This window comes from Wasmannia auropunctata, unplaced genomic scaffold, assembly GCF_000956235.1.
Source record: "Wasmannia auropunctata unplaced genomic scaffold, wasmannia.A_1.0 LD335987.1, whole genome shotgun sequence".
In the NCBI taxonomy this organism is placed as follows: domain Eukaryota; kingdom Metazoa; phylum Arthropoda; class Insecta; order Hymenoptera; family Formicidae; genus Wasmannia; species Wasmannia auropunctata.
The window spans coordinates 1512598-1534881 of NW_012026903.1; the positions used below are offsets into that span (position 1 = coordinate 1512598).

A 22284-nucleotide genomic window follows, 5' to 3' on the forward strand; every position below is an offset into this window, starting at 1 on the left:
GAGAGAGAGAGAGAGAGAGAGAGAGAGAGAGTGAGAGAGAGAAAACGCGCGAAGAACGTTAACGGACGCGGTAATGCATTATGCTACATTCGTGTAATAAGGTATGATAACGTAACTTGCATTACCGGACGTCGCGCTCGCGCTAACGATAATTGAGGCGTCGAGAACGCGGGAGAGCGAGATTTTTCTCTTAGCTCGGCCTGTAACGTACTGGCACGTATAAAATTAAATCTGATAGTGATGTACACGTTGCGATATAATACGGTCTACCTCTAAGAGAAATCCCCGATTTAATTTCCATATCTCAGTATAGGAACTTATCCGTCTTTGGAGATACTCGCTAACGACGATCTATCAATTTTCAACGTTATATACGTGTTCTATCATTTTCTCCAGATTTAATATCGTCAACTAATAAGTCACAGATATATTCGCTCGCCACGTGTGTATGTAACATCAATGCGTGTAGAGAGTATTAATCATTTTAACTTTAGATATTATTTTATAAAACATCAGGCAGTATATATATTTGTTTATTCTTAATATCTATACAATTTTATGTGCTTATTTATGTGGCCCATTTCATCTCAGTAGTTATATTATCTTTATCTACTTTGAGAAGATTTGAGGAGTTGCAAAGTCAAAGATAACTATCTCGCTATCTTAACGCTGCCTAACAGACCGCTTCGTTTCGAATACAATGCAATGTATCGAGTCTGTGGATGTTTATTTAAGATAAAATAAATTATGGGTCTATTTTCTATATCTGAACACTCTTTGCGCTTAAAGTGAAATAGGGTATACGTTTGATATTTGGCAAAAACGAGAAAGAAAGTCCTAGTGCAGTCCAGTGCAGGAAAAGAAAACAGGCTTAATCTACCAGTTACATTCTGAAAAATCGCCCTCCTTATCAAATTGTCGAAATACATTATAAAACCTATAAGTTTGTGAAAAGTAGAATAAACATACATGATAACATATTATTGTTTGAAAGCAAAATAATACTCTTCAAAGTTGACACAATTTGTATTCTTATACGAGGTAAACAATGTCGTTTTCTAGGACAGGAAAATAAAAATCAGTAATTATGCAAATCGTAACGCAACAAAAAAGAAAGGCACTTCACGCGCGTATCTCTTAGGATCGGGAACCCGAAAGCGCCGTGCGGGATGAAGATAATTAACAATTAGCGCGGAGGCGGAAATATCAGTGCCGTGAAAATTTCCGCGAGTCTCTATCGCGACGGTATTTCGCCGCGCGGCGAAACTTCCGCTTCTCTCTCCATTTTCACTGCGCCGAAACGCACAATTACGAGGAACCGCGCGCGTTTGAGCAACATCGTAACGAGACCGGGCATAAATTTTACCGCACGGACGGGCGTTTTCGCGAAGTTGCGCCGCGCGGCGGTGGCAGTGGGTTTCCAGCGGAAACTTTTCGCCGCGGAAACGCGATGCATTATAAAACAGCGCCGGCGAGAACCCTTTGCTCTCGCGACGAGATCCCGCGGTAACTGGCATTGCTATACGGTTCGCAAACCGAACCGCGTGATAATCGCGCGAATGTTGTAACGCTGTATACCTACCGCGCGTAGATCGCGATCGCAGTTTCGTGGGTGTATTCGTCAATCATAATACATGCCAACTTTAGCGTTATCGTTATAATCCTGTACGGAAAGAACAATTTGGCTGAAAGGTCTAAAAATTTTGCTGAACACAGATCTGAAAATAATTCTTGGACTATCAAATTTTGTTGGTTCAAGTCAAACTGATTACTAGAATATCAAAACATTTTACAGCAATGCTTATCATTTTTGAGATTCCAACAAAATTATTTTGATAATCTGATAAAATTATTTTCAGATCCAAATTTTTTGACTTTCCAGCAAAACCGTTCTATGTGCCAAGTATATTTATAATGACTACAAAATCCAATAAATCAACAGATTTCCTGTGGAAATTCTATAAAAAAAGCGAATTTAAGAATTAAATTGCAAGAAAAAATATTTATTTCTGCTAAATTGAACATCTAATATCCGGAAGCATTAATATCGGACTTAAAATCGCATCAGCGAGAGTAGTATCTTGAGCATTTCTTTAATTGGGACGAAGGGACATGATAAAGCCGCAAAAGCAAAAGGGTGCAACGGCCGGACGCATAAATTGTTGCGGCTATTTTAAGATTTCGGGGCGAGTTTACGCGGCAGTTAGAGCCGAGCGGCCGCGAAACGCGTCCAACGGTCATCCCCTTTATTCTCGTTCCTCTCTCGGGTTTTTTTTCTTGTTCCCTCTTTTTTATTTCATTCCCCCGCCGCCGCCCCCGTCCACCGCATACGTATAAACCCGGACGGGCGCATAAATTGTCGCTGTTACGCGCACCCAACGCTCTCTTAAACACCGGTTTACCAACCGAATACGCGGGACAAATATCGGTCAATGAGTTCAACAGTGCTGGTAGTCCTATCTGTGATCGGAAAATAAAAGTTCAGTATCCAGTCCGATCGTGCGCATTCTGATGAAAAAACATTGCAGATCCCGGATGCGAATGTTGCGCCGCGCCGGTATGATTCCGCGGTATATTTGCGGAGAGAAGAATTTGTAGGACTCTATTATTATCGAGTATTAACCACTTTTAGGCGTTAATACAGCGCCTATGACCCCATCGTTAACCTGGTAGTAAAAGCTTAAGAGCTCATAATCGTGACCCTTCAAAGCAATATACTTTGTAATTCGCGTGTAATTCTAGACGGGCTATTGCAATCGCCGTAACGTTATAGCAACGTAACGTCACGGACGCAACATTCGGACGGTACATCGATAATCCCGCAGTCATCGAAGACTTTTCTCACGCCTAGGTACGAACGAGTCACGTTTCTATGCGCGAGAGCGCAGGGTTTTTTTCGTGGTCGTCCTCGCGCCATGGATTTCACGCTAATAGTCACGTATCCGATTAACCGATTCGCTAATTAAACCTTTAGCGGTACCGTCGGCCAGCCGCAGCACTCGAAGGTACGCACGCCTCCAGCTCCCCATACGTAGATATATGCGTGTGCACGGTATGCACGGGGGAGAGGAGGAAGCAGAGGGGACCAACGGATATCCAGGGCTGAGAGGGATGTTGAAGAGGTAGAGGGAGAGTCGCTCTCTATTCATTAATAATCCTAGAAAATGTTTAAATCGATGCTAATTATCTTATTGCACCTGTGTCATTACGTTTTACTCACGCAAATAAATATTATTGGAGAGAAGACATTTCTCCCCTAAAATCGCATTAATCTATTTTTTTATTTTAAGTAGTCGTTGAGGTTTTAGATTTTAAATAAAAGTCTGTCTTTTAAATAGAAAAATGTTCATTTTCACATGAAAAATCCTGTTTCTAATTCTTTACTAATATATAATAATGTAGTTTAATAGCATATAATTTAGAAGTATAACAATATATAATTTTATATTAAAATCTCTTATGCACACAGACACACCCTTTTTAATTTTTAAATGCATGAATACAGTTTTGTAGATCCGTAATCGATAATCGAAAGGGACAAACATAGAGACGATGACGAAACAAGAGGTGGGGAAGGAGAGAGGGTCGAGATGGATATGAATATAGGTATCGAGCCTCTCTGTAGTCGTCATATCGGCACGAACCGTGATGTCGCTCATATGCATATGTGTGTGCGCGTTGCGAGGCCACGTGTCCGTGACGGGAAGTCGGCTGAGGTGGTCTGCGGTTATTTCGGTGATTGGTTTTATCGCGTTGCCAACAGTACGCGAGACCTTCCTCCTCTTCCCCCTCCTCCTCTCTTTTTCTCTCTTTCTCCTCGACATCCGATAGTACGCGTGAACGTGCATATGAATTTGTCAGATATTAGCCGACAGGCTGTCCTTCCAAACCCTGCAACGAAACTGGAACGTATTTACCTCCCTTCGCGAAATGTCGATGGCTTTCTCGCGCGGAGAGTGCAACCTATGGATAAGAATTCGAAAAAAAGATAAAAAAATTCGGTGTTATAATGATTTAATTTATCTCAAAGAATTTGAGAAAATTAATATTTTAAAGTTGATATAAATCTTAATTCTCTTAAAGCTTCAAGCTTCATTTCCCGAAGTTCTCAAAAAGTGGGTTAGACCTCTGCTGAAAACCCTTCAATCAATACCGTTTGCTTTAGAAAGTCTCGGTATATCTTATAACAGCTGTTATCCTAGATACATGCTTAGTTAAGGTCGTTAAGGAGAACGTGGCATGTTGCGTGAGACGATGAAGTCTTTGCAGCCGCCGAGAAATTCGTGTTTTTAGTATCTAGTCTAAAAAAAATAGATCTTAATGAAGATGACGAGAGGATGTCGATACGCTTATTAACTTGAAAACAGAAATATTCGAGTGTCAATTATTCTTAATTTCGATATTTAAAAATTTCGCAAGATTGATTTATATTAAAGATTAAAAAATAACAATTGTCAATTTTTTTTCATTAAATATATTGACGAATTGAGCGACGAAATCCAAAACGTTTTGTAGACAAAAGCGTTCGTTTCGCGTCCTTAATCGAAGGCCGACCAAAAGCATCACGGGTGTCACACCCTCATAGGATTAACGGGCGGAACACTAAAGAGACTTTGCGGGCATTCGCGCCGAAACACCCTGTATACGCGCGTTTACGACGTACCCGGGGAGTGCATTCCCAGTAACCCGGGATGCACCACGCTGCGCGTATACGAGCTCCATGTACGGGATCATACCCAGGGCCGGCATGTACGTGTGCATGCACGCACGTATATATAGGGATCATACGTGAATGCACGGTGATCGTGCGGCCGGTGCACTCGGTCTCCCCTCCCCTTTAACGCAAAGGGCGACCGAGCCTCGGCCGAGTAGGTAGATCCTGAAGTGGGTGGCACCCACCTCACCGGTGCGATGATAGCGAGGCATGTGAACCCCGTGTGCGTGCGATATGCACGCATCCATAATTATACACGGTGTCCTGGGAGAAAACGAAAACGCTCCGCAATCGGTCGTTTCTACAATCCAGAATAAAAGATGCGACCTCGCAGGTTTATTAATAAATCATCAAAGCTCTCCTTCCCATGTAATGCGTAATACGTTCAACAAATACAATTGTAACGAAAATGACTAAACGAGTGCACGTAAATTATGCTGAAGATTCTGCCGTTCGTAGACTGTAAAAACACTCGTCATAAAACAATAACGAGTGAGACGCTTAATGTGAGAGATATCGATAACTCACTCCGCGCGCTCCGAGCGATCTCTAATTCTCTTGCACATTTTCTCATTACTCTCGCTCATTGAACTAAGAATTCAAGGCTTTTTAAATAAGATTTCGCGAACTGTAATTTAATATACGTTTCGCCGCGCAGTTCACCGATCCCGAAATTATTTGCCTGCGATTTCGAAATGGCATTAGTGTTTCCTCGTCGGCGGAACATTTCCGTCGGAGCATCGCGGCGACGTGAATTATAGAAGGTTCCTATGGATTTTCTAGGGAACGGCCGTAGTGACGTAAGTTCGATGTCCTGGGTTGGTCCGTTTGCGAAAAGGGTCGATCTATTCGCGCGACTGACTCGGAGCGGCACGGCTATTTCGATATTACCGCGAGTTACGAGCCCCGCGGAAAAGTGAGGGATAATTTCAGTTACTATCTTACGCGCTTTTAGAAAGAATCCTTAATTATTTGTGAAAACCACCACCGTCGCCGTTTTCAGCCCGGAGTTTCAGGGCGTCGTCGGCTAATGAACTGACGTATTACGTGGCGAGTATTGGCGGGTATATCGACCGGTTCCCCAACGTGTAAAAAAGTAACGGACTTTAAATGATCCTTAAAGTATAATTGTCTCAGAAAATTCACGACAAAGACACAAAATGTAGTACAAAACAGTGAATTGCTACTTACAAAACTTCCACCTAACAGTATGGAGTACGGATCGTAATTAAATCCTCATTTGCAATATTATTTTGTATGTTTATGTAATAAATAGATTTGAATCTCCTAAAATTTAAAAGGAATAAATGTGTTTTAATAAATAATTAAATTACTTTTTTTATATTAAAACTGTAGCAATAATTTTCACGCAATTTTACAAAGAAATGTTCTGTTATAATTACAAAAAATAAGTAGCCGGATATTAAAGTAAGATATGAAAGATTAGAATGAAGCGTACTTCTAATAATAATATAATAAAAAAAAAATGAAACCATATGATCGCGTTCGTACATATTAAGCATTAACGAGTCAGCGCGATCGCGCTTTTAGCGATATACGCGGAACGCGCGCACGATGCTCATGTAACACATTCTGCCGTCGTGCTTTGACTATCCAAATTACGAGATATTAATTATAGAGCTAACGCGACGGACAACGCCGGCGTCACGCAGCGCGGGAGCGAGCGCGATATCGCAAAACCCACGTAAATAATTCATGTCGGCGCGATCGAACCGAACGTGAAACCGATCACCCGTGGCCCTCCTCCACCGCTACCGCTGCCGCCGCTGCCGCCGCTGCCGCCGCCGCCGCCGCCGCCGCCGCCGCCGCCGCCGCGCCGCCTCCCTATCATTGGCCACGCCGCGTAACACAAACAGGCGTCGCGATGATCGCAGAGCGCCTAGCCCGCGGAATCGTCGGATCCAGATTTATCCGGCTCTCATGAATAGCTGATTCGCCCGCCGCCTAATTGGGAACAACGGGAACAACGAGCGCGCTGCTGTTATTTGTGCGCGACGTCGTCGGTGCGCGAAACCGGACCATGGACGTGTAGCTCCTTCGGAATCCGCGAGAAAGAACGGCTCTCTGTTTTTCCGACCACGCGTTATTTTTTTTCGCCCCTCCTCCACAAATGGGACTCCTAATTCCGAGAAATGATCGATGAAAATCGAGTTACTTTCATCCTTCTAAATCCTAATTGTCTAATAAGATTATTTTTTATAATAATTGCTTCATAATTATGACGACAATTAAGACGTCGGTGACTTAGCGTAATGCTGCTAAATTAAATTGTCATCCGTCTTACTTCCAGTCACAAGGAAGTAAACGAGGGAGTAAAATTCCTTGGCGATAGATCTCCTGAATCTCGCGGTGTTTTTTGCACATGTTGATTTCGGCGTGATTTTACTGCATCTTCCTAAATCCTAAATTTTCCAGAGCGCATTCCCCCGTAAGTGAAGAAACGGATGGTCGCGGATGTACTTCGAAGATACGGACGCGACAAAACTGTACCATCTCTCCAGACGAGTAATGAATCCGACGATGCATCAAATTGCCCCTTACGTCAAATCCCCCGTTAGGATCGGGTACTCGCTCGCGAAACTGCGGCGAAAGTTCGCACCTCCTCGGGGATGCTTTCGCGATGAGTTTCGCCGTTTACCGGATGACTTTGTGACATGCGCGTCTCATCCGCTCGTTAGCTACCCATCTCGGCCAATCCTATGCCGGATATTAATTAGACGAGAGTCACGCGAGAGGAGCTAAGGTCCGATCCTAGAATCCTTTCGATGACCGCGTCGCGCGATTTTTCGAAAACGCCTCGTAAAAATAAAAAGTAAAATACCGTGCGCGCAAATGTAATCTCATGAAATTAATCCTCGCAATTTCAGGGCAGCAAGGGTACCGGCCTGGTGAGCTTTATATCGCAAAAAAACTCGTAGCGATGCTTATATGCGCCTTTTGTAAATATTTACCTTTAACATTGATATACAAAGTCTGGAAAAAAAATGAAAGAAATTAAGTCGCGATCGAGAGAAAATACGGTATTTATCCTTTGTATTTGCGAATCTTTTGTATTTGCCAGTCATTAATTAACTCTCGCATAACCGTGCCATGCATTATTAGCCGTCATTTTGCGCCGTGCACGCTTTCGCATATTAATGCGCGGTGCAACGATCGTTGCCGCGAATACACTCCGCCGTGTATACGTGTGTGTGTGTGTATCTCTCTGTGTGTGAACGGTGTTTTGAAAATCATCCTTTCCTCCCGTTCCTCCTTGCGCTATACATATTTCAGTACAGTCAAAAAGGGTTTTATCGAATGCATTCGCATATATCGTTCGTCCGAATTCATGAAGTTTAAACCGAAAAAAAGTGGAAATGCACACAGACGTATCTTTTAAAATTTCAAAACTTGGAATTTTCTCCCCTCCCAAAATAACGCTGCTATACTTTACTCTCGCATGATCTCAGAGTACCATTCTTCAGTTAATATAAAAAGGAATTTTTTTTGTTAGGCTATGCGAGAACCGCTGATTGTGAGAAGTGCACTTCGAACCGGCGTAATATCACCTGAAGATGATATCTCGAGAGTGCGTCGCCGGCTCCGTTCTTCACCGGTAATATTAAAAGGGAGCCTCTCCGCGGAGTGCCGCAGTGGGGGCACAACGACCACGGGGACGACGGCAGCGGAGGAAGAAAGCGGACGAAGTACGGGGCCCTGAGTTACGTCTTTACACACGCTGCCGGAGAGTGGCCGCGGCGGCGGCGGCGGTGCGAGCCCTCTTCGCCGTATTAACGCCGGGGAATGCATTAGTGGTGGAGAAGAAGAAGAAGAAGAGGAGGCGAGGGAGCATCTCGCGCGTCTCTCGTTTCTCGCACACAGGCACACAGCGCACAAGAGGAGAGGCGGCAACGTGGCCACCATGTGTGATGCCAGAGGAGAGAGAGCTGAAGTTTCTTTCTCGGCTCTCTCGCGCCGGTATGGTGCACACGTCCATGCACCCATCTTTCCCTTTTCCTCTCCTCCTCCCCCCCTCCTGTTCCCCCATGCGCCCGCGCGGTCGATGTGCACATACGTGGTGTACGTAAGGGCCCGGGGAATGCGAGGTAACCGACGTCTTCTCTCCTCTGGAAATCTTGCACCTGGAAAGCTTCGCCGCGATGATGGTTCTCTCCCCCATTTGCAGCGCGTACACGGTCACGCACAGCGTGGCAAAATTCCACATTCTCGCGTCGGCGAAAATGTTACAGGGATGAAAGGAGTGGGTGCACTTATTCTGCAGTTTCCAGCTAGACGAAAGTAATGAGAGAACGAGGAAATTAACTCTAGCAAAGGACAAAAGGCACTCTGTTATTTCTCGATCGAACTACTTTTGTTATAAATCGCGATTACGGGCACTTTGTTACCTCTTTCTTCATATTTCACGTAAATTCAACCCACTCAAATGTTTTTAATGCAATTCTATAATTTGAATACTTGAATCATACCTCTCAGTTTATTATTAAATTGTAATCATACTTCATATTTTTTTATAGCTGAATAATATCCCGATGACAAAATAATATTTATTTAAAGAATCCATAGCGTATAAAAAAAAATCTTAAGTAAATTGTTAAATAAATAAAAATGAAATAAATCTTTGAACCGTAACTTTGTAGCTGCAGAGAAAAAATATGCTATGTCCAATTTGCGGATTGTACTTGTGGCTAAAGTACACGGTCGAAGACGAAACACAGTGGAATAGTGTTTTCTCGAACCTGGTAGCCTGTTTCTCGAGAACACGGTGTCCTAGAAACTTCGATCATACGTGTATGGATATTCTGTGTCGCAAGTTGGGCAGTGAATAGGGGCTAGCTTATACGAAGTTCGATAGTCCCGTGCGGTTCTGGTGGGATACTTCGCGAATGTCACGTTGGACGGCAGGGTCTATGTGTGACATTATCGATTAATCGCCGTGCGATTATTCGGAGACCACTCGGGTGGATATACATACCGGCGATGCACTAGCGCGAGCGCGATCGAAAAAAGTACAGTTCCTACAGAGGAACACCATTAAGCGATCGGGCGTGCGTAAGGCGAAATATGAACGCGGCTGCGAAAATACTTGATAACGCCTGAACAGCGATTCTTCATTCTCCCCCTATCGCGCGCGCCGACCAGGCAAGAGGAATATCTTGTTGCCAATATTTTTCCTCGCGCGTAACTCGAGCAGCTTGATCTCCGCCGTGCGCGATCCGCAGGCTACTTCGCATCCTCTTCTGGCCGTGGGGAAAGTCCGAACTGGTCGTCCGACTAATTCAATTGCCGAAGGCACGAATAAATTCGCGTTATGTGCCAATCAATCTCCGTCGGAAGAAATCTCACACCTTATTTTCGTGTATTTTTAGACGCGTGGAATAGTTTTTGCTAACATTCAAATCTATCCTCTAAAAAAAAAAGTCGGAAAAAATTGATCTATCGCATTAGCATCGAAAATGAAGCTAATGGTAATTAAGCAATTTACATAGATTCTAGTTTAGCGATGCGGCATTGTTCGATGAGGGAGTAATGAATACTAAAATCGCGCGTGAGCTAAATTCACCGAACTTGAAAGCGATCGATGTAGTTTCGCGGCGTAGTTTTAACCTTTTTTTTCTTCCCCTTCGTTGCCGTAAAATCAGTTCCTACAGCAATTCGCGCGCTCACTTTTCAGGCTGTGGCGACCGTAATGGGATTATCTGATTATATCCTGTGCGCGTCTTAACGGTATACCTCAGCGCGTAATATGTTTAGTCGGCGTTATACGTACCGGTATATCCCGTTACGAATATTATCGACGAGCAACGAGCGCGGACTATACGCGGGGGGGATCGATGCAAAGTGAGGCAGCGGGACTACCGGACTACGCGATGCAGTTTCGGATTCGCAGTGTCGGCATTACGCGTTACGCCGTCGTTTATCGCGATGTTGCATCGCGACTTCTCGGATCGAGAGGCGGCGAGAATTTATTCGAATCTCTGAGCAATGCGCAATTGCGAAAATCACGTGAAATGCTTTGCGATACCGACGAGTATGTGAATATAAAAAACACCACATTGATTTTATTATTTTTTTCAATATTGTTGTACAATGTTCAAATAATAAAGGCATGAAACTATTGTAACATAATTAAAATATGAGAACAATATATTATAACGAAGCTACCAATGAGAGATGACACGATTAACATCCACTATTGCTGGTAATTCACGTGAAAGGGAATTACAGAAAATTTGAGAAAATTCTTTTAAACTTAACACAAAGGATGACTCCTCTTTCCCAGTTTTTACAAAAAACGCACAGTCACGGAGTCATCTGCGTTCAAGGGACGGTTGAGAATCACTAGTGCTCGAGTGAAAGAGAGAGGTGTCTCTCGGTATACGACGAAGTGAGACAAAGATCAAGTCTCGGAACGAAACGAAGGTATAGCGCACAGGTCGGACCGAACGAAGAGAACGGGCGTGCGGATGAAAGAAGGAAAACGGACACAGCGGGGGAAGGACGGGAAAAGGTTAAGAGAGAAGTAAAGAAGGAATGATGGGAAGAGGGTAAAAGGAAACGAAGGGAGAAACCCCCCGTTGCGCCCACACTGGACTTGGGTTTTTTGTAAGGGTGTGCGGGTATGCGCGGGACGGATGTGGGGGAAGATAGGGGGAACGAGGCGGTCGGGTCGGTAGAGTACCAACGGGTGAGGGCGACTGCCGACGGTAAGGAACGGCGAAGGCCGGGGGAGGAGAAGAGAAAAACCGGCAGGCAGGCAGGGGCTGCTCTAGGGAACGAGAAACATAGACGGAGGAGGGAACGGACTGTAACAGTAAGAGAGAAAGCGAGAGCGAGAGAGAGACAGAGAGAGAGAGAGAGAGAGAGAGAAAGAGAGAGAGAAACGAAGAGAGAGACGGAGGGTTAGGGTGAAGGTAGCGAAGGCGATGCGGGAGGCCGAGGAATGGGCGGGGGCAGTCGGGGGAGAGGTAGAAAGGGTCTTGCCACGAGGGAGTGAGAGGGTGGCTCGGCTAGAGAGATCTATAGGGGTGCCACGGCAAAGGGTAGGGGGATTACCGCCTGAGGCTTCAGAAACCAAGGGTGTCTAATGCCAAAGTGGACTTTGTTCACTCGCCGAGATGACGTTCTCTATACGTGTATGTGCACATTTATGCGTGCACGCGCAGGTGCGCATGCAGAGGAAACATATTCTTTCTCTTTTCCTCGACTCGACTAATAGTCATAGCCGCATACTCTGCGCGCTGTATGCGGTAGCAGAGATTTTGAACAAGACTTTTAATTTACAAATTACAAAATTAAAGCTAATGAGACAGGTGGTAATAGTATGGATCGATAGTATGGATAGTATCGTGACTTCCATGTAAAAGGGGAGAAGACAAATCCAACTTGTATAGGTATGTATATTACGTTGCGAAAAGTTTTCGTAATGAATTAAGTTCGTAGACACCTCTCGCGCGGGTTACTGACAATACTGATGACAAATACGTTTACAAGAGCGATAACGAGGACGATAATGATAACGAGAGACAATTACGAATATCTCTCGCAGATAAGACACGGCTCATCTCGCGTCGGATTGAATCGGAAAGATCAAACTTTCGCCGGAAAGTTTTAAGCTTTTTTACGCTCCTTGTGTCCCGAAGTTCCCTACGCTCTCCGTCGAAGCAAACTGTTGCTTAGATCGTTATCGCGTACTACCCTACGATAAGAAGGGGGGAGGAGTAGAAACAAACGTTCGTCCCATTGACGTGGAGGAATTAGAAATAATCCCTTTAGGGTCTATCCCGGATAGAGGGAAGAGCTGCTGTTTCTTCCTACGCTTTCGACTTTTCAATTGACATGCCAGTGACTTCCTTTGTCGGCGACACAGAACCGTGAGCGTGGGCGTGTCTGCGCATGCATTCATACATCCATCCATTCATTTATTTACCGTGCGCATTCCATACGGCATTGTTGAAAACGTTATTAATCCCAACGAGTTCGCGCTTTATCGCGACTGGAGTTTCCTTCGTTTTCCACAAGCTACACAGGGAGGGGAGTAGCGGGGAAGGGGGAGGGGAGAGAGGGAGAAGAGAGAAAAAAAACGGTTCGTGCAGAAGACGTCGTAAATAAAGTACGGACCGGCCAATAAAAAGGTCGCCTTTTTGAAGGAAGTCGAGCGGACAGGTGGAGCCCCGAGGACGTCTGTGCACGGGTATAACCGTCATAAAGTCGAGAGAAAAAGTATTTTACGACGCTGGCCCGATAACTTGGCCACTTCCCCTAAGACTATCCTACAGAGCCACTCTGTTACGAGGTCACCCCTGCATCGCTCTGTTCGTCGGTTTGTCCACGTACCTACGTGGACGCTGCATGGAAAATTCCGGCTGAAATTATGAGGCCTCGGGGCAATCACATTTTCCTTTTCATCAAAGCTTCGGATATCTTTAGCAGCAGTTTTTTGTGCAAATTAACTTTACTACAGTGACATACATTAATGGACGGCGCTGCGCGTAGCATAATTTTACGTAGCCTAATTTAACGAAAAACTGTTACTAGATATAATCGATGTTTTAAGTAACTTAATCTTTTTACGCTTCGTATTAATTTTTGTTGATGTAACCATCACGTGATTGTTTTATTTTTTTACTTCAGACGAACAATGTTTTGGGAGAATATTACGAGATTTCGATCGTCTGGTGCATCAAGGACCGACGTAGCGCAGCGATTTTATGTATAATACGTCTCTCAGGACGCCTGGATTTTCCACGGCTTTGCTCGTACTTGACCCGATGAGACCGCTGCATACGATTGGCTGACTGCGGTCGTGTCTCAGATTTACGGCAAAGGAAAATCGCTACCTCTCTCGTCAGAGAATTACCAAAGTCTTGCAAGTGTGCGCGAATCCTTTCATGTACCGTCGTAATGACGGTGTGTGAGTCGTCTCGTTCGTTCGTTCGCGAATAACGCATCGAAACACACGTCTACGATAACGTAACTCAATGTTCGAGAAAGTCAATCACACATGCGGATATCCCTCTACGTTCGTCACTTTTGTGAGCCAGATTTTAAGGTCGCGTCCGTCGTGTGAATCGGATCGAATCGCCAGGTTCAAAACGGCAATTATGTAAAGACAGTGGCGTGTCCGACAATCGCTGTTCGCCTCGATATTATAATTATCGAACCTCATGCGTTTGACTCAGCTGTAAACGGAGTATTAATCCGGGCTGGCGGCGGGACGGTCGGTTAATAATATGGAAGGCTTAAGCGGGGAGATAAAAATACAAGTAAAAGCGAGGAAAAATATATAGGTATCTAAAGATCAACCACGTCAACGCGCGATATCCCAACTTTAAATGTCCGATCTCGATTGCACACACCGCGGAAATATTAATCAAACATTAACGATTGCATACAATCTATGTGTAAATTGATGCAGACCAATGCCTTGTAACTCAGGCTAACCGAACGACAAGAAGTAATCGACGATTTCGATCGCTCAGGATTACTCAGATTACGTGCAGGAGGATCCACGTTCGACATAGACTACTGTTATTTACGTGTAAATCGTCGACGCTAGTATTAACCCAGGTATAGCAAGACGACGACAACGACGACAACGAGCTAATAATACGGAAGGCTTAAACGAAGAGAGGCTTCCACCTAAAAATGCATGTGCATCGTGCAAACCTGTCCGGCATGCTCTCTTGCCCAAGTCGTATGCAGGTAGGCAAGTAGGCAGGGACCATTCTCGACAAAGATGCCGTGTAACTTACGTCTTTCAGGTACGGCGACGAAGCCACAGCAACGTTACGTATCGCCAGTAGTGGCATACTAGTGTGCATGGTGCAAAGAACGGAGTCCAGCATGAGGAGACGATGAACGCGACAGAGAGACAGAAAGAGAAAAAAAGAGAAAGAGAGAGAGAGAGAGAGAGAGAGAGAGAGAGAGAGAGAGAGAGAGAGAGAGAGTGTGTGTGTGTGTGTGTGCGTGAGGTAGAGAGAGAGAGAGGGAAAAAGAGAGATATTACAGAGAGTCGTATAGGAGGTACAGATAGAGCAACACACTCGAATAGACGAAGGCCGGCCAAAGAGAGAGAAAGGAAGAGAGAGATAGAGACTGTAGATATTGTACGTCCACGTAGCAGTGCCGCACATGTACACTGGAGGAGCAAAGCGGTGGGCAAAGCACATACCCTTCTAAGCACAAGCCTAACACACCCGTGGAAGCCCCTTCGGCCGATGAGCGCTGGCGCCCCTTGGCCCCTCGTTCTACGCTGTACTACTACCCTCCCGCCGCCCTGCCCTCACCGTCCGGAAAGGTCCCTGCCGCCCATTCCCTCACCCCCTCCCTTCCCCGCGCCACCGGATGCTCGACAGCGGCCCCTTACGCCCCTTTGAATCCTCTCACCCCCTCTCCCGCTTTCCCTCCCGAGTTACTCGTCCAGCGGCCCCCTCGATGTTCTGACGGTGACAGACCCTACCTTACCGCCGCCGCCGCCACCGCACCGCACCGAGTGGGGAGGGTCGAGGGTCGAGGGGGAGCCGACGAGGGCGCCGGGACAAGAGAAGCAGAAACGAGAGGGAACGGAAGGGGAACGGAGATGGAGAGAGAGAGAGGGGGGAGGGGAGAGAGGGAGAGAGAGATGGTCACGGTGAGGAAGGCGGGGACGAGGAACCGAGGGGGGTTGACGCGCTCGAAGAGGGCCGCTGGGGAGTGAGAGAGCGGTGCGGGTCGTCGGAGGACTGGGATGAGGGGTTGCGCGGGAGAGCGAGAGAACCGACGGAAGGTAGAGGGGGGAGGCTGAGTTGACGGCGAGTGAGAGAGTGGGGTATGGGTGAAGCGTTGGTAGCGGTATGAGGCTCTCTACCGTGGAGCTGGGGTGAGGACACCGAGGAGGGGAGCGTGTGGAGGCGGCGGTGCTGCGGTGCGAGAAGGGGAGGAGGTCGTCGTCGTCGCGTCGCCAGTTACTAGTTTGCCGTGAGCGCTCGTGACGCGCGGACGTTCTGTGAGCAGAGCAGCGAGCTCGAAGCTTTCCTATCTCCCACTGTGGACGACACAGGAAACGAGCGTGCAGGCAAGTTACGAACGTGCGAACGGGTCATTTTCCTGACGAACGATATCTTCATACGGACGAGAGCAGTGGCTACAGTGCGAAAGCCGCCGGAAATTATTTCTTCTTCTCGAATTGACGAAAAAGCGTTGTATTAAATTTCAAAAACGTGGACTATTCGTCGCGAACTTGGAGTTCGTGTTCTTCATTGACGGAAAAAGTGTACCAGAGAGATTCGTCGATCGAAGTTGGAAGATCAGTCGACGCCCGTTCGATCGGAATGCTCCAGAGGTCAGACAAACCAGCTGATCGCGAAACCGTCTTACCGGTTTGATGTTCTTTGTGGGGTTTGTCTTGTGCGCGTCGTGACGTGGATAGAGAAGAGAGAAAGAGACAGCTGAGTGATAGACAGCTGAGAAGACGCACGTGAGGAAATAAAAAAATAAAAAAAAACACGGAATACAGTTTAAAGGGAAAGAAAAACGAACTTCTCTCGTGTTTCGAGACATATTCTTCCGAATATTCTTCTGGTCACTCCGAGTTGCGCGCGGCGCCTGTTTTAATCTCGCGCGGCGCCGACACCTGCTACTGCAACAACCAACTGCGCGGGAGGTTTTGTCGCGGAACTTTCGTGGCGCCGCCGTGGTATCGCGCGGTGTGCGCGGGGTGACAGCTTAAAGTTCACGAGCGCAAGGTGTGGGACGGAGTGCGCGGGCGCGCGCGCGTGCGACATAAAGGAAGATAGAGAGAGGGACAGAAAACGAAACACGAAACTCGCTCCCGAGAAAGTTTACTCGCGACGTGCCGGTCGCTCCGGAAAGAACACCTCACTTCCCTACGCGCGCTCGCACCGCGTGCCGGAGGAAGCCGTCGAGCGGAAGCGAAGAAAGGAGACAGAAGAGGAAACGAAGAGGGAACGGTCGGGAACGAGAGACAGAAAGAGAGCGCACACTCGTCACCGTGCGCGCTCGTTTATCGTTGTCAACCCCCGCGCCTCTTTACCGCCTTTGTGTTCCTCGTGATCGCCGTGCCTTCGGGTGGACGCTTATGGCTCGCCAGTAGGAGGGAAAAACAGACGGAAGAGCGAAGGACAGAGAGACAGAAGGACAGAGACGGATAGAGACCGGCGAGGCAGATATTTCCCGCTCCGCGAAGGGGGGGCAGAGAGAGAGCACCCCAGAGAACTGAATATGTCCGCCAAGCGAAAGGCCACTGCCATCATGCAACACCACAAGGTGAGTTCGTACACGTATACTAGTGCACACACGCATTACTACACATGCTCGTATCGCCACGTGATATATCGATAACTCGTTCCCGATGTTGCGTTTCGCCAAAAAACCGGTACGAATCTCGAGGCAGTTTAGCACCGATTTCGACGGTCGGAAAATATTTCTTTCGCTGCACGAGGGAACTGTGGACCACCGAACAATGAGTCGCCCTGGTCTAAAGTTCAAGTCCCCTGCGAACGCTATTAAGAGACACGAAGGGGAAAAAATGTAGGTAGCAGGTAGCAGAAAAATTCATGTTAACCTTCACGATCACGCTAATTTATCTTACGGACATACAGCCAAACCCTCATCCCTCTCTTCCCTGGAATCCCGCTGAACGTGACGATGAATTTTTTCCAGTGAGAGCACAAAAACCTCGCCGGAACACGGCGCGCGCTCCGTTACGTAACTCGTTACTGCGCGCGCGGAACCTAATTTTTTTTTTCGGTGCGCGGGAAGATAAACTGCGAAAAAGTTTTAATTGAAAGAGTTGTGTAAATCCCGCACGGCGGCGGCGGCGGCGGCGGCGGCGCCGACGACACGATGAGGTGCGGCGAAGTGCGCCGAGTTCGAAAAATTGTTCTCGTTCCGTTCGTACTTCGCGCAAAGAGGCTCGACATTACGCGCGCCAAATACTCGCAATGCGTCACGACTTTCGTACTACAGCCCACTCGCCTAATTATACACGCGCTAACGATACAAACGGGTCCTCGTGTAGGTACTCAGGAAAAATAAAACGATTTTGTGAACCATTACAAATGATTTTGTAACGTTTGTTCAAAACAACAGTTCAAATTGTCGACAAGGTTCTTAACGCAATGCGATGATATTACAGTTATTGATCTGTTGTGTTCACCTGCATTCTATATTATTATTAATTAATCTAATTACGATTATAACTACTGAAAATATCAAGTTCAAAGACTTTTCCCGCGGGTCTGTCAAGGAATCCGTTATTTATTAATGAAAATCGTGCTGGCTGCTACATTGCGTAACATTAACTAATAGAAACAAATAAAGACAGCGCAATGAAATTTATTAGAACGCGAACAATGAGTTCTTTTCTTATAATTTACAAATATAATTTTTGTTGATATATTATTCGCTTTCGCTACTTTTGAAATAAAGCAAATGTGTGTTGTACATGTCGATAATGCCGTCACACGTTTGACATACGCGTGGAGAGGTCAGCGATCGCCTCTTTAAGTTCGCACTAGTGTATCATAAGTAAATAATTTCCACTTCTTCGGAATCGTCGTGCGGAGTATCGACGGACGATCATCCGTGAACCTCGATGACACACACGTCCGGCGCGAATCGCGCAATTTGCTCGTCAATGACGAACTCGGTCGGATCGCACTTATCTCGCGACTCTTTTTTTTTTCTCGTCGGTCGCAGCAACCGCGCCAGATTAGACCCAACGTATCTACGTGAAAGATAATCCCCGGATGGCATATTCGCGCGGCAGAGGCGCTCTCGATTCGCGCACGTGCTCGCCCGTTCGCGTCGTTGTCTTTAATTAACACACTGCTGGATGCATCTTAATATCGTTCGATCTTTACCAAAAAATTATATAAATGTGATTTACTCCACATTTTTTTCGGAATGTCTAAGGTAATATAATTCCCTAAACGTATATGGAATTTAAAACTTATTCGATAAATTTTTGAGCCATAAAATGTGACTTTGCATACAATATGCGATATATTTTAACAGATAACTTGTGATAAGATCGAGAAAAGATAAAATTGATTTTTTGTATCGATTTTATGAAATGCTATCTCTCGTAAATATACGGTTTATCTCTGTTGAGTTTAATATACACGTAAGGGAGAAACCCCGCAGTTAAATTAAATTTGAAAAAAAAAGCGGAGCAAAGTGGGCAATAATACAAGAGTATCGAAGTGTTAAAAAATCCGGAACACGCGTGTCATCCTTCCTCGTCGTTAATCTTCGTTCATATCGCGAGCGTGATTAAAAACTGCGCGTTTATCGGCCGATAAAGGTAAAATCGGCGCAAAAAGGGACCGGAGCGTTCGTCACTGAAACGAATTACAACGGCAGTGCGCCTCTTAACAATTTTTCGAATATCCGTCTATGCGATTTTCAGAGTGATAATATAACAGCCGTCGAAACGCGGTTCCGCGAGAAGCGAGCCCGATAAAAATGCGAGCGCGTATCGAATATGTCTCGTTAATTTATCGATCGACGTGTTCGGCGCAGTGTAAATTGCTCCCGATGACATCGTCCGAATTATATTCCCTTTCACGTCGCTACTCATGCCTCTGTGTTTCCATTTTCATCGCGTATTTATGTTAAATGTGTGCTGTCCAATTTTCACCTCATATTTACGCCAAATGCCACTTTCGTGTCCGACGGACAAAGCCGAGTGAAAGGAGAGTCATCTCTCTGTAAAGTCGAAACTGTGCGATATCGATAATTTTTTAATCAGTGAGAGCGAACTCGTGTTAAAAGTGGAACGCATCTTGTCCTATACGTGTTTGCGCCATTAATTTTACTTCCTGAAGGTCTCAATCTTGTAGAATTTTCGTACTGTCAAATGCTAAACAGGTCCAACAGGTTGCATTCTTTATATTACACTAATAATATTTCATAGACCAAAGTCAACGGTGAAATGTTGGAATGGAAATGGTCGTAGGCATTTAAATGCCCACACCAGAAGATACCGAGAAAGGGAACATTATTATCGTGTATGTTGCATGACGTGTCGGGAAAGAGTATAGCACGGGAAATGCGTGACAAATCGCGTCCTTCGGAGTTTCGAAAAATAGAAGTTGTCCTTCTCGCTCCTTGCGGCACGTTTGTTGTCTCGTTCAACCTCGAACAGTGAATTACGGGAGAAAGAGGAGGCGGGCAAGAAGGAGCCAGCAGGGGCGCGTGCAGAAAAATAGTACACACTAACGGTATTATACCGGAGAACGAGAGAGCAAAGTGTAAATACTAACTGTGCTACCGCCGACGAGCTAGATCGATCGGATCAGGAATCGAACCGCGAAAGTCGAGTCGAAGTTGAGGCAGGTTCGGGACGCTTGCACACGCGCGCGTCCTTCTCTTATCTCTCTCTCTCTCCCTCTTTCTCTCTGTACCTTTCTCTCTGCTCCATCCGTTTCGTTCTATGTTCACCTCTCCTCGTCTTTCCCCTTCTTCTTTCGTCACGGCTGTCTCGCTTTAGCGGGATCTCCGTCTATCTCGGCTCTATTCTCTCTTTCTCTCCAACTTCACTTGCCGTCTCTCGTTCTCTCCCGTCGCGTACCTACGTAGCTCTCACTCTTTCGTGGTCCAACAGGTTATATTTTTCCGACAGCGGCATCTCTTCCTCCCCGTTTCTCCATCCCAAGCCGTTCTTTTTCTCCCCCCCCCCCCCTCTTTCAGTTTCTATTTTCCTTTAGGCCGGGCATGCAGGCCGTTTTTCTTTCTGTCGTAGCACATGTTTCCGTTTCGACAACGACAACGTCTTATCGTCACGTTTGTATAATGATTAAAAAAATCCGTTGTGTGATCTTCGAAGTCGATTTATTATTATAAATATTAAAAGTCGTTTTCGACTTAAACATAAAAAAAATATTTGTTTTCATAATCTTCGTTCGTGTAAGTTATTGTAAGATACACGAAATACATATTAATGTATACATATAATCGGGAGTACGATATTAAAATATGAAAAGGAAAATACGGTATCTGTTATAAATCGCAGATTTTCATACTTTCAAGAATGCGTGCTCGGGTGACGAATATCGAATAGCATTGATAGCCGCACTTTCCCCGAATAATTTTCGGGGAAATTCGTAATGTATAAAAACTGACGGAACTTGTCACTCCCTAAGTCAGCGGAAGGAACTTCTGTGAGCGCGGATAATTAACGCCGCAATTAAAGCTCGCGCGTTACTTGTATTTATTTTTCATTTTATTAAATTGCGACAAATGATTTAAGCAGCGTAGGACCCGCACACATGCGCGCGCGAGCAAACACGAGCTTACCGAGCAAAAGTAAATATTGTATCGCAAAAGTGCCGGTGGGACGAGAGAGAGGGAGGGGGAAGAAGGGGGAGGGCATTAATTCGTTAAAAGCATTCCGGCGACAAGTATTTTCGCTTTTTTCTTTTTTTAATCAGTATAAGTGCATCCTTCGTCCCTTGCGCGCTAATCTAACCCGACCATTCCCCCGCGTTTCGCGGCCGCGAAACTGCATGAAACTGCCGCGCACGAGCCACCGCAATAATCATGTTTATAATTCGCGTCGAATAGCGGCTATTCAATTAAACGCTTCTTGGACCGACGATGTTATATTATCGGGCGAAATCAGAGATCGCCCCCAATGGTCATTATTCACGTGTCGTTATATCGACGCTGCATGCGCTTGTCATACGTGACGTTTGAATGTTGATCCATACGCTTTTTTTTTTTGACGGAACAGCCGAAAAATTGGCCGTCGAAATAACCGATAATATATTTACGCATCTCTAGAGACAGGTGATAAATATAAATACTCTTTTATTATCCTCCACATAAATAAAAATAAATGAAAACAAATAACTGAAATTGTAATTATCAGTCTTCTGAATATTCAAAATTAGAAATTTAGAATTTGCAAAATGATTTCTATTCTTTTAAAATTAAATCACGTATCACAAGACTGCAAGAAGAACAGATAAACGTGACGTATGTTATTATGCGATAGAAGTACGTCAGGTAGATGATCGCCTTTGAATTCACTAATTCGCGGCGGAAGAAGGCATGTGGAATCCTGGAAGCGAGCGCTAATGAGGCGTGCGATTTCTCTCGTTAAGGGACTAAATTACGGGATGCGCGGCGAGGCCAGCAAAGGCCCGGAGGCCCGTACGAACGTAAGACGCTTTCGTGCATAACGGTAATCTCGTTGATCGAAAGGGACCCTTTAGACGATCGATGTTTATGTTTGATATGCTGACTGTTCTATTTGCGTAACGTACACGTCTCTTTCTCCTTCGCCATCTGCTGCTATCTTTAATGATTTCATCATTTGGACTCGGTTTCTTTCTCGAGAAAATTAAATTCATCTCTATATTAATAATCTCTGTCGAAAAGATTGCATTCCTATCGAAATGTTAACAATTACGGCTCTTACAGTACATTAAGATGTTCTAAAAATAAAAATCTTAGAGAGATAGTACAGAGCATCTCTAAAAAAATTTTTTTTAGAATATCTTAATGTTTTGAATGAGTCATACAGGACATCGAGTTTGATGATG

The 22284-nt window shown here is 45.4% G+C and overlaps 1 protein-coding gene and 1 long non-coding RNA gene across 2 annotated transcripts in view; one reads left to right on the forward strand and one right to left on the reverse strand.

The window, feature by feature from the left end:
• LOC105454233 overlaps window positions 1–22284 on the reverse strand; it is a 206387-nt gene that overhangs the window by 65900 nt on the left and 118203 nt on the right. The window lies entirely within an intron of this gene.
• The window catches only part of LOC105454232 (nucleolar protein 4-like), a 67469-nt gene continuing 60867 nt past the window's right edge, over window positions 15683–22284 (forward strand). The window contains exon 1 of the mRNA XM_011696731.1: window positions 15683–16999. Coding sequence (XP_011695033.1) covers window positions 16955–16999 — 45 coding nt within the window. The 5' untranslated portion in view covers window positions 15683–16954. The remainder of the gene's footprint in view (window positions 17000–22284) is intronic.